This window comes from Pollicipes pollicipes, unplaced genomic scaffold (assembly GCF_011947565.3).
Source record: "Pollicipes pollicipes isolate AB1234 unplaced genomic scaffold, Ppol_2.1 Scaffold_713;HRSCAF=820_pilon_pilon_pilon, whole genome shotgun sequence".
NCBI classification, from domain to species: Eukaryota; Metazoa; Arthropoda; class Thecostraca; order Pollicipedomorpha; family Pollicipedidae; genus Pollicipes; species Pollicipes pollicipes.
The window spans coordinates 208751-221391 of record NW_023597010.1 but is presented as its reverse complement, the minus strand read 5'-3'; the positions used below and the strand labels follow the sequence as shown (position 1 = coordinate 221391).

General features: G+C 61.3%; 1 protein-coding gene across 1 annotated transcript; it reads right to left on the bottom strand.

The window, feature by feature from the left end:
• Positions 1–1278: 1278 nt before the first annotated feature.
• LOC119108983 (translation initiation factor IF-2) lies at positions 1279–8760 on the bottom strand. The gene is made up of 6 exons (XM_037232530.1): positions 8530–8760; positions 7707–8101; positions 6921–7136; positions 3993–4107; positions 3003–3067; positions 1279–2337 (listed from the first exon to the last, which is right to left on the bottom strand). The coding sequence occupies exons 1-6, from the start codon at positions 8756–8758 to the stop codon at positions 2194–2196; spliced, it is 1164 nt and encodes a 387-aa protein (XP_037088425.1). The 5' UTR covers positions 8759–8760; the 3' UTR covers positions 1279–2193.
• Between the last annotated feature and the right edge of the window lie 3881 nt (positions 8761–12641).

Here is a 12641-nt window from a genome sequence, read left to right as displayed (position 1 = left end):
GGAGTCAGACCGTGTGAGCTGTGCTGACCTGACCTGACCTACCGCCTTGGCCGTGCTTTAGACCAGAGCTGGTCTCTGAGCTGCCCCGTTGTGCGTGACCAGTCGAAGTGACACTCCGCGAAACTGTGTCCAAGGTGCGTAGACTCGTGCTTTCGCTTTATGAGGCGAAATGAATGATGGTCTGATGGTCTGGAGCGGGACCTAGTTTCGTACAACTTGCTCTGGTCCACAGTTCAGGTCCAGTGGTCCTTGCTTTTTCTACCTGACCTGCGGACCTGACCCCTGGATCTGATCTCGGAACCTGACCCCTTGACATGCCCGCTGACCTGCCGGCAGGCGCACGCTGTTGCCGCCGACGGCAGCCGTCGACAGCCCGGACCTGTTCGAGGGTGGCCGGCCCGTGCGGCCAATGTCCGTCTTCGAGGAGGAGTAGGCGCTAGCAGCGGTCGCGGCGGCGCCTCGCTGGGATGGCGTGGGCGGCACGGGCCGCCCTCTGCGGCCGAGGAGCGACCGCGACAGGACTCGCCGGCGGCCCGGCCCCGCCCGGGGACCGCCGAGGTCGCGCTCGGGGCACGTCCGCCATCCAGCGGCTGGGATCGGCCCGGCGCCTGGATGGCGTCGACCACGGCCGGCTTTCTGGGGTTGACCGTGGCCAGGCACCCGGGACCCGTCGGCGCAGGACTCCGACGGCGGCGGCGGCGGCGTCGGCCGAGTCAGCCGGACCTCGCCACGGTTGCGCGTGACCTTCGTGTGATGGAGGGGTCCGTTTCGGTGTCGCCATCTTGCTAGCTGTCATCTGTCCACTGCTGAGGTTATTCCGCCGGCTAATTGTATGACCCGCGGTGGAGCTCTCCACTCGTCTTCCGCATCTTCTTTCCGAATAGCTATCGCTTTCTGAGATGCGCGCGCCTCCCACTGGCACGCCCCGCGCGCGTGGCGCGAGTGGCGAGGGCGGCGCGCCGCTGGTGATGCCAGATAATGACACTAATGCAGGTGGCTAGGTGGTTCGTCAATAAACTATAGTTTCGTCGTGCCGTGACTCTCGGCGGGCGCAAAGATGGCGGGTCTGGTCGTCGACCGCAGTCTTTCCGGAGTCCATCTTGGTCGAGCGCAAGAAAAAAATGAATTAGTCTAGTGCGTGCGCGCTGGGCTTCGTCAACGGTGTCAGTGGCCAGCGGAATTAATTACGAAATGAAATATTCAATGCGAGTCGTCGCGCCTGCGAACGGCTGCACCCACGGTGGTGCAGATTCGTTGCGCACACGCTCCTTTCCGATTCAACCACGCAAATCCCGATGTGTTCGCTCAGTTCCAGCTTTTCACGAGGCTGTGGAGCAATGGCCGCTCTGTACCCGACCAGCAGCTTTCCACTATGATAAAACTCGCGATGCCAGACCAGATACCCGTTTATCTTTATTCATACAGGATACAACCCCACAAAACACATGAACATACCTGTATTAGAAGCCCTTGAGACGATTCTACCGGTGTCCGGCATCCATCCAGTCACAAACTCCACATATGCACGGATGCGATGATACTGATGATCCCGCTGGGCTGAATGATTCCCGCTGCATACCGAGACGAACCCACGCCGAGTGCGCACCTCGCACACCACCCGCAAAGGAAACCAATCAAAGGGTATATTTGTACTTCACAAATAACGCGACGCTGAAAGTCTCTTCACAAAAACGCACTATGAGCCAACACAAAGCACCCATAAGTGCAGCACCACAAATCAAACGAGAGACACAGTCAGCCACCACCGCTGTCTCTGCGATCTGCGAGCCCTTCCCGGGGTCACACACCAGCCGCACAGCACAAGTAATCCCCTTCCGCAAGCGTCACAGCCATCTTGGTTACCGAGTGTGCGTGCACTCCGGCCGACCGACTGAGCTGGCCACGAGGCCGCCTGAAGGGCCCCCAGACGGCAAACGGGGCCATAGTCACGCCAGAGCGCGTCTGCCGCCCGCGCCACAGCTGTCGACGACGCGTCCGCCGCGCCGCCGTCGGTCACGGCCACCCGCCGCCGCTGAGCAAGGGAGGTGGCAGCACGGCCCCCCCCGAAGGGAGACTGGGAACGGCGCCCGGCCCGCCGCGCCACGGACCGGCCGGCTGCCCTGGCTGCTCGCCTCTGAATCTGGGGAGCCCCCGAGTCGGCAGTGTCAGCCATCTCTCCATCTTCGGTGATCTCTAGATCTCCGAGAGCTCGTCGGTGGCGGCCGGGTGCGTCGGGGCGCCGCTCTCCGGCGCGATCACGCGGAACTGCGACGGCTGCTGGCCGCTCTTCTTCTCCAGGAGCATCTGCGGCTCCAGCTCGTTGCCCATGACGCGCACCTGCGGCCGGCCGACGCCGTCAGGCACCTACCGACCTGCGGCCGGCAGACCCCCCCCCCCCCCCCTCCCAGCACAAACACATGCCAGCCGGACGAGCGGACCACCTCACCCGGGTCCGGCGGATCAGAACGCCAGCAGGATCGAGTCTCGCTGCCGTGCGATGATCGTGACCACACGTGATAGGATGTCCACGAGCGGACGACGGAACACGGCGCCTTTGCGAAAGGCATGCTCAGACGGAGCCAAACTATAGCAAGGCGACGAGACGAAAGCAAAAAAGTCGGTCACATAGCCATGGTCTTTTCGAAAAACCACACATTGTGTTGAATGCAACTTAGGAGCATGCATCCCAAAGGTCACAAGGTTAAAAAAACAGTTGACGATGTTTTCGTCGCTTCCTATTCACACCATTATGAATCTATTGTGGCTTCCTTTTCAGATCTGTGGAGCTATCCTTGCCTCCCGTTTATATCATTCTAGAGCTATCGTCGCTTTATATTCATATTACGGAGCTATCATCGCTTCCTGTTTATATCAATATGGAGCTCCATCGCTTCCTTTTTAAGTCATTCTGGAGTAATCGCCTCATATGGTCCAATTCATCTCTATGTAGAATCGGAAGTAAACGGCCATGATCAAACCGGCTTTGTATCTCGCCGACTCACCTGCAAGAACGATAGCAGATCCTCGATTTCCGCGATCTTCTCAATCCTTTTCTCAAGCGGGATCCCTGTGGGTGGAAAAAGGTTTGAGGTGTTCGTAGCACACATGTCGACATAAGGCGGCAGGCTGCGTTTACACAGCCAGCCGGCGATATGTCAGCTTCACGTGCATCGATGATGGCCCCGCGAGAAACGTCCAACCATTTCACACACTGGCATCTATGGTACAGAGCAACTGATACCTGGCACCGGCACGCGCCACCATCTGGCCGAGCAGTTCCACACACCCCGCCCCCACCTTCCATCAGCCTACCTGATGGGAGGCACACAGTGCACAGCGCACAGCGCACAGGATGTCGTCAAAATGGGCGGAGGATGCAGTGTGCCAGGTGTGGCGGCGGCGATACTGACCTCCATCGAGATCAGCTTAAAGCTACAATTAAGCGGCTGGGAGGCCCCCGTCCGGGCCGTTTTGTCACACTCACTGTGCCCATCATCCTCCAACTATGCGCATTTTCAGCATTCCCACCCAGCACCAACCACCCCGCATTTTCAGCATCAGTCTTCCCTGGCTAAAAAAGTAGTAGCATTCCGTCCAATTTCACAAAACTCACCATTTTTCAATCTTCGAAACCAGTCCAAATATTACACAGCAATGCCACATCCAGCGGCTACTGAGCTAAAACTCATTCTTGCACAATATTAAACGCATATAACATTACCCGGGTACAAAAAAAAAATAAAAAGTGCCTTAAACACGGAGCCACCCAAAGGTCAACCATCAGCTGAACTCCCGTCCTGGAGTGCTATAAGGCCTGAGCAGAGGCGAGGGAGGTTCTCACCAATGCTCAGTCCTATAGTTTTCGCTGGCCACACCGTTCGTCGTTCGCTGCTAGCCTCCCATCCCCCTGGCCGGCGAGAAAAAATATCATCGTTCCTCTTTCCCTCACTCCTCGCCGGTAGGAAAGCACCACCGATACCGCCACCGCTCACCAGCCAGCAGGAGGTTGAGCTTGTGCAGCAGGTGGCGCTGGCGCTGCGACGCCTGCCACAGGCGCACCTTCAGGCTGGCGTGCTGACTGCGCTGCGAGCTCACTTCCGCCTGCGCCTGTCGGGCAGCGGGCGACGGCGTCAGACTGACGGTCAGAAGACGGCGCCGACCAGCCGCCCGCACCCGACCCCTGCCAGCTTGATCAGGCCCTCGACACGAGAGCCGGTCCTCGCGCCTTGGCGCAGGTGGACTTTAACTGGTCAGATCTGATTGGGCACTTAATGATCATGTGCAACACTTGAGCCAAGTTGGTAAATCATGGTACACAACCAGCTGATCTGGCCATGAAATCTGATATTTTACGTCCAATGGTCCTTCCAGCATTATTCACAGAGCAGGGCTCATCACATCTCTGGGATCACCGCGGGTCATACCCGTGCAGCACGATCCTGTGGGTGTCTCAGTTTGGTCTTATGACAACATGACCTTCTTTTGTTTGAACAATACCCCGGGGACATTCTGGGTGTTGTCTCACTTTTTACAAGGTGTAGCATAAACAATGCATTTGATCTTTTCTTACAGTAGTATACACCTTAGCATGCAAATCAGCTTTCACATGTTACTGTAATGTTCCGTCCGTTAACACAGGTTTATTACTTTATACTTAAATCAAACAGTTGCTTGCAAGGTCAAGCCAAGAAGCTCGGCACGTAGCCCACAACTGCCACACAGCCATCCGCGCCGCACCACACACGCAACCCAAACAAAGGGCCGTCACTCCACGCGCAGACTCCCCAGCGGTGACGTGACCAAACATAGAAACACAGGTGCACAAAAACAAACACAAGTTACGATGGCATAACCAAACACGGAAACACGAGTTAGAGAAACACAGGTTCCTATAGCTTCCGCTAGGCGGCCGAACAACTATGGTTTAACGGCGACTACGAAAACAAACTTCCAAAACACCTGAATGCTACAGTTACACACTTCAACAGGAAAACTATTTAGCTACCAATTTTAGTTACAATGCCCTGACAAAATAGAAGCATAGTCATGCATATTTCGCGAGTTCACAAACCAAGAAAAACAACACAATGTCAAAAACCATGAGTAAGTTCTACAAAAATGCTAACAACTAGCTATGCATCATTTAAGAAAACAGGTTATTTTTTCTACCAAAGATCAAATAATATGCAGCACGTGTATCTATTAATTATAACCGTACATGTTTACCAATGACAGGAGTGACAATAAGCCAAAAAAGATCAGTTACAAATGTTGAACAACACTAGTCTCAATATAACATCTAATTTATCTTCATGTTAGCATCCAGATTTCAGGGTTTCAGACACCTATCATAAGTTGTCATGGCAGTCAATGTTAGACAAACCAGGCCGGGGTTGAAAAAGCTGCTGAGAGCTAGAGTAGCCAGCCTGAACAATTATTTTTGAGCCATTTAGAATTTAAGTATGGAATTAATTCAAGTAATTATGTAATAAAATTGACTTGAGTCTTAAATGTCAGCAACCAGAAATGCACTTAATTCCATTTGGCTAGAATTCATTCAAAATGAACAAATTAAACTGGGTCAGATTATGGATGACTTACATTCAAAGGAGCTGCTAAAAAATAATTTTAGTATAATTAGAATTTCAGTATCATAACATAAATCGCACCAAACTCAAAAATGAGAATGTAGCACTCAGGACACAAGAATGCAGTTGTATGCACATCTCAATGTTTTGTGTAACTTGTACACCAAACTTTACTGGACATCAAAACCTTTTTCAGCTGCAGCTGAGCAGCTCACCTTGCACAGTGCCTCATCAACAATGCAAACAATGAGATTGGGGTTTCATGTGAATTGTAATTTGTGAACTACATAATCATGATCCTGTCACAGATGTGAATTACTCCAGGCCATGATTTTGCAAAAAAAATCAGACAACTGAGGTTTTTTCAGTAAAACAAGCTGATAAATTCCTGAGAATACAACACCACAGTTCATTTTGTTTTTCACATAACACTTATTTTTAGCATGCCCTGCATATGTACACCATATCTGTGCTGCACACCACCTCAGCAGAATCCATTATGACTTCAACACAGTGATGGGAATGCAAGGCAGCTCATATACTTGACTTGAGATCTCAGATTGGGTAAATATTGCTCAGATTATCAGCTGCTGATGGGCATGCTCCCATTCCCCCAGCCAAGAGGTTCGCAGTGGACACCAGATGGCTTCATTATTTTGTCCAATTCACATAAGTTTAGAGAAAAAAATTGGCCATTAAGCCCTCCCTCCAAAACAAATTTGGCTATGCATCTCTCCAAAATCCTTCATAAAAGCCTCACTAGGGCATTAATGTTGATACAGGTACTTGGATATGGATGCATCCAATTTGGTGCACGTGCATAGAGTGAATGGATGCATTTTCTAGGCCTGTCCAGGTTCTGGTAGGTGAACACCTCTTCCTATGCCCTATTTTCATTTATATAACTTACCTGCGGCAGCCAAAATTGTACTGAGAACAATCCAGCAGTTCAGTGCAAGCCATATTCGACCATTGCATGAAAAAACTTAACTCTGTAATCTGCATCGTACCCATACAGCCACCGGCCGCACATACCATGATTTGTCATCGACATGCTCATCTTATGTCTCTATTTGGAAATGATGCCATGTACATCATTTGAAGTTTTCGCTGGGCACGGGGGGTATTGCCTTGCCCCTCATTGCCCAACTTCAGAATGGGTATTGCCTGAAGATGGGGTGCTTGAAAGGCACAGTCATAGAGCACAGCTGGACAGCATTCTGTCTTGGCCGGCTTTGAGGCTCGGAGACCGAGGAGCTTCTGGACTTTCCTCTGGCCAGGCGGCGGGCACGCTGTGCCGCCAGCCCCGGCCTGCCAGCCGTCGGCGCACACCTGTTTGAGGACGGCGGCGGTGCGGCGGCGAATGGGCGTGGCGTTCTCCAGCCGGCCGAACAGCACCTCCTCGAGAGCGAGCTTGGCCTGCCGCAACTCCGGCCCGCAGGACGCCGACGCTGTGACGGTGGCGCGGGCCGCAGCGGGGCCAACGCGGGACACCAGCAGGGCGCCGGGAGGCAGCGGCGGCAGGGTGGGGCGGGACGGCGTCGGCTCCTGCCGAAGAGAGCGCGGTCAGGGACAGCACGGACGGCCACCATCGGCCGCTCAGCAAGAGACGTCGGGGGAGATGACGTGCACGTAATGCCTCATCGTAGAGCGTCTGATGATCACCAGCGTGCGCGCACTTCATGCCTGAACAGGCGCCGAGAGTCACATATCGCTCTGGCGTCAGGTCTCGGGACTGCGCAGAGCGCACGGCAGGTCGCAGCGACACTGGGGAAGCATATTCATGAACGATCGACCCACAGGCACACAGAGAACGCACGAACATACCCTCTCTGTAGCGACTCACAATCTATTGCAAACAAAACACCTGCCTTTTCTACGCAAAAAAGCCTAATTCGAAAGACAACGACGACTCATGACAAAGGGAGACGGTCATGACGCCCGTTCCGCCGTTAGTGTACCCCCCCCCCCTCTCCATCCCCCCCCCCCCCCCCCCCCCCCCCCACATACACAGAACACAGCACCAGAGCGCGGCACCGGCCCCCGCCCCGCGCTCCAAGCAGCGGCAGCGGAAGCGGCGGCGGCGGCGGGGAGGGGGGGAGGAGGGGGAGGGCTCACCGAGCTGGTCCGCTGCGCTGGACACTGTCTCCGCCGGCTGGGAAGTCGCTGCCGGTCGACGGGCGCGTCAGAGGCGGAGGGTCGACGCCCCGGCTGCCCGGGAGCGTCCGCGACCAAGGCGGACGTGGCGTCAGAGGCGGAGGGCCGACGCCGTGGCTGCCCGGGAGCGCCCGCGACCAAAGCGGACGTGGCGCCCGAGGCAGAGGGCCGACGCTGCTGCCGGGGTTTGTCCGCAAAGGAGGTGGACGTGGCGCCCGAGGCGGAGGGTTGACGCCGCTGCCGGGGTTTGTCCACGGCAGAGGCGGACGTGGCGCCCGAATCGGAGGGCCGACGCCGCTGCTGACGGAGGAGGCCGACGGCGGACGTGGCGCCGGGGGGCGGGGGCCGGCCGACGCCTGCCGGACGAGAGACACGGCTGAGGGAGGACGGCTGTACGGCCTCCCTGCCGACACTGATGGCAGGCAGGTGAACAGTTACACGGCCGGAGAGGAGCGGCCGGGGAATGACTCAGCCCATACGCACGCATGCCATAAGGTCGAGAAAAGCTCAAAAGGCACGAATGGCGCTACGTTGCCTCTAATGTAGCATCGCAAGGTGTGTAAAAAACGGCTCTATGCCGTGCGAGCAGACAGCAGGCGTATAAAATAAACGTGCAATGCCCTACGTTCACCCACACCTTACAACACCTCCCTAAAGCACCTCACCTCCCCCCCCCCCCCCTGATCAACTAACGAGATCCGAAACCCTCCTCCTACATCTCTTAACAGCCCTCAAAAACTCGTCTCCCTACCCGCCCCTGCCCAACCAGCGCTGTCCTGCTGACCTGCGGGACGCGGCGGCTGTGGGCTTCCCATGCCGAGCACGATCTCGTCGTCGCTTATGTCGGAGTTGTCCAGCAAGATGACGTCCAGCGGCGGCCGCGGCTCGGGCGTCGGCAGCAGGCGAACCTCGTCGTCTCCGTCGTCGGCCGCCGGCGCCGGCTCGGCCCGCGCCGGCCGCGGCAACGGCTCCACTACTATGTCCACCTCGGGCAGCGCCAGCGGGTCTGGCATGTCGTCGGCAGCACCGACATCAGCACCAGCACCGGACGCCGCCGCCGGTCCCGGCTCTAACATAATGGTCATCTGGCTGCGCGGCTCGGCGCTGCTGGCCGGCTCCGGCTCCTGCTCCAGCTCCGGCTCCGGCTCCGGCTCCGGCTCCGGCTCTGGCTCCGGCTCCGGCTCCGGCTCCGGCTCCAGCTCCGGCTCCGGCTCCGGCTCCGGGTCGCCGGCGCTGGGCGCCACAGTCTGGCCCGTGCGTCGATCCGTCGGCTGCTGTGGATCCACCACCGGGCCAACGAACGCGAAGCCGGGCAGGTGTGACACCCACACCACGCTGACCTGGACACCGTTGACGAAGGAAGAGACAGGCTGGCCAGTGGCGCGCACCTGGTGCACGGCGTGCTTCAGGTACCGCTTGGTCAGCGAGATGGGGATGCCGTCGACGTGCAGCAGCTCGGGCAGCCCCTCCAGCTCGATCATGTTCCAGCGCGCCGTGCGGCCGTCGAAGTGCGCCGTCACTATGCGGCCCGGCACCCGCCGCGGCGGCATGCGCACGAAGGAGAGCCGGGCGCCGTTGCTCAGGTCCCGCGACCCGGGCACCTGCGACGTCGGATCCGTGGAGTGCCGATCCGTGGGCTTCGGATCCGTGGAGTGCGGATCCGTGGGCTTCGGATCCGTTGAGTGCGGATCCGTGGGCTTCGGATCCGTGGGCTTCCGGTCCGTGGGCTTCCGGCCCGGGGACTTCGGGTTCGTGGGCTTCGGATCCGTACGCTTCGGGGTCGTGGGCTTCTGGGCCGTGGGCCATGGGACCCTGGACCTCGATACCGTGGACGTCGGGGCAGGGGCCGGCTCTGGGTCCGTAGACTTTGGATTCCTGGACTCCGCCGATCGGGATGATGGGATCTTGGGGTTTGCCACTTTGGACAGCGACGTTTGGCTCCCTCGTTTCCTGAGCAGATTCGAGCCCCTGAACTTGCGATCTTCGGGATTTGGAGGCGGAACCGAGGACGGCGGGGCCTGGGGGGCCGACGCCGGCTGCTGCCCGTAGGCAGAAGGCACGCTGCAGGCCGGTGGTGCTCCCAAACCATGCCCCGCACCTGAGGCGACCGGTGACGGGGGTGCCGGCGGTGCTCTGACGACGGCGACATCTGACGGCGGCGCGAGTCCTGCCATCGGCAACGAGCTTTTTTTGACGACACGAAAGGTCTTGACGCCCACGTCTCTTTGAGCGTTTGACGCCGTCGAGGAGCTGGGTCGTGCCCCGTCGCCAGCGGGCCCCTTAGCATTAGACGACCCAGCCACATGCACGGGTAGCCTGGGGCCCGTCGCCACCGAGGTCGGTTTGGAGCCCGAAGACGGCTGGATGGCGGACAAGCCACCGCGTCGGACTGCACCAATGGTCGTGGCCGGGCCGCCGCGCTCGCCGGCGGTCGTCGCGCCGCCGACGCCGGCGGCTTCCGGCCGCGCAGTGCCACGCCGGCCGCCAGCGGGGCCGGCAGCGGCAGCACCGGCTGGAACGCGGCCTTCGGCGGCGGCGGCCGGCCGGCGCCGTGCGCGCCGGCGATGGCGATCTTGAGCGCCTTGCGCTCGCGGGCGCGGATCAGCATACGCAGGTGGTCGGGCGCGCCGGCGACGCCCTCCGCCGGCGGCGCCGGCCCAATGTCGCCAGTCACCGTCACCTTCACCACGCCGGGCGGCGCCGCCGGCGTCAGCCGAGCTCGCCTCGTCACGCCCGGCGGCGAGGCGGCGACCCGCTCGCCGGTCACCGCCACCTTCATGACGCTCTTCGGCAGGATTCTCACCCTCGGGGGGATGTGGACGGTGATGGGACGCTTGGCGGCGGCCAGCCGGTCGCGCTCCGCCTCCTCGGCCGTCTTACCCTCCTCGTGGATGGCCACCACCTTGCCGTCCTCCACGCGGACGCGGATCCGAGGCGGCTCCGGCGCCGCGCCGCCGGAAGCGGCACGCTTCCGGGGCGACGGGGTTCTGCCGCCCGACGCATCATCGTCGGTGGAGCGCGAGCGCGCCGGCACGGCGATGTCGTTGCTGGCGGCGCTGACCAGGCACGCCGCCCGCGGCGGCGCGCCGTCTGGCACGCCGGGCGGCCGCACGCCGACCCAGCGCTCCGTCCTTGGCGGCCCGTCGTCTGGCACGTCGTCGGTGTCGAGCGGCGAGACGGCGTGCAGCTTCGCCGGCATCAGGCCGACGGCGTCTGTGATGTTGAGCAAGTGCAGCACCTCGGGCACGCCGGCCGTCCGCAGCACGCCGCTCGGCCCGGCCGACAGCTGCTCGCCCAGCACGTTCAGCGCGCGCAGTAGCCAGGCGTCGATCTGTACGTCGGGCACGGCCACGGCGCCCAGCAGGCGCAGCGCGTCGTCGGCCTCCTGCAGCAGCAGCGCCATGCCGTCCGGCTGCAGGCGGCGCGACAGCCGGTCCACCCTGTGCAGCACCTCGGCGCCCGGCTGCAGCTCGGCCTGCTCCGTCGGTCGCAGCAGCACGCAGCCCTCCTGGCCATCCAGCAGCAGCCGACCCAGCGTCACACGGTGGTTGACGACCAGCAGCGGCACGCGCAGCAACCGAAAGGGCGCGCCCTCCACGTCCACCGGCGGGCCGAGCGGGCCCTCGCGCGCGTTGCGGAAGCGGCCGCGTCGGGCGCGCGCCACCACGTCGTCGGCCGGCTGGATGCGCCACGTCACGTTCTGCAGCAGCGGCGCCTTGGTCAGCACGCTGAGCATGCCGTTGCGCAGCCGGACCGCGTGGCGGCGCTGCGAGCCGGGCGCGCGCTGCCCGGCCGGTGTGATGCTCACCACGCGCGTCACGGTCTCGATGTCGACCGGCTCCGGCAGCGGCAGCACCAGCTGCGGCGGCGCCGGCGGCGGCACCCAGATGCGCGGCGCGAGCGCGCCCGTCGCCGCCGGCGCCGCCACGCAGCACGACTCGAGCTGCGGCAGGTGCGTGAGGCGCGGCCGCGGCGCCGCGCGGCCGAAGGTGCGCGCCGCGTGCTCGTACCGCGGCCGCGACACGGTCGGCGGCAGCGGCCGCGAGCGCAGCGCCACGTTGCGGCCGAGCTGCGCCAGGTGGCGGCGCCGGCGCAGGAAGCAGGCGCCGCCCAGCGCGTACTCCTCACAGTCGTACCGGCCGTGCAGCACGCAGAGCGGCGCCACGTCCGGCAGCCGGTAGCGCGGCAGCAGCACGGTCGGCCGCTGCGCCAGCTGCGCGTACTGCCCGTCCAGCCGGTCCTCCCGGCACGGCGGCAGTCGGCTGGGCAGCACCGGCCGCGGCCGCGGCCGCGGCGAGGGCGGTCGTGTGGCGGCGCCCTGGCCGCCCGTCCACACGCCCTCGTATAGCACGTCCTCTTCGACGAAGCGGGCCGGCACGCGGCGCGCGCGCTTGCCGCGGCCGATGGCGACCGGCACGGGCGTCCCGGGCGACGACGAGGCCGAGCTGGGCGGCGTCATGTCGGACCAGCTCTCGCTCGGAGACCTCCGCTCTCGCAGCGCCGCCACCCGGGCCGCCCGAAACCCGCAGGAGCAGTAGAACATACAATGGTTGCCGCCGCAGTGCGTGGGCTCGCGCGGCGCGCATGTTAGGCTCTGACAGACGCAGCCCAGCCGGCAGAACGCCTCGCCGCACGGGGCCGGCGGGCCGGCCGCTGCGCCATCTGACGGCACGTCGGCGGAACTCGCGCGCGTGTCCGGCGCCGCGTTCTGCAGCTGGGACTGTGGCGGAGACCCGGCGCCTGGCGCGACGGCGGCAGCCGCTCCAGCTCTCTCAGGCGTCGTGTCGGTCCCCATGGTGATCTCGTGGATGTCGCTGACCATGGCGCGCGCCGAATCTACCGCGGCGTCCGGGGACGCCCGTCCCAGCATTTCAAGCTCGGCTTCGTCCGACGACG

Bases quoted from the DNA above. Each gene is read 5' to 3' on its own strand.
- LOC119108983 (XM_037232530.1), bottom strand. From the start codon at position 8,758: ATGCCAGACCCGCTGGCGCTGCCCGAGGTGGACATAGTAGTGGAGCCG. The intron at 7,137-7,706 runs GTGAGCCCTCCC...TCTCTTCGGCAG, and splicing joins CAGCGCAGCGGACCAGCTCG to GAGCCGACGCCGTCCCGCCC. The intron at 4,108-6,920 runs GTGTGCGCCGAC...GCTGCCCGACAG, and splicing joins CCGCCGCCGTCCTCAAACAG to GCGCAGGCGGAAGTGAGCTC.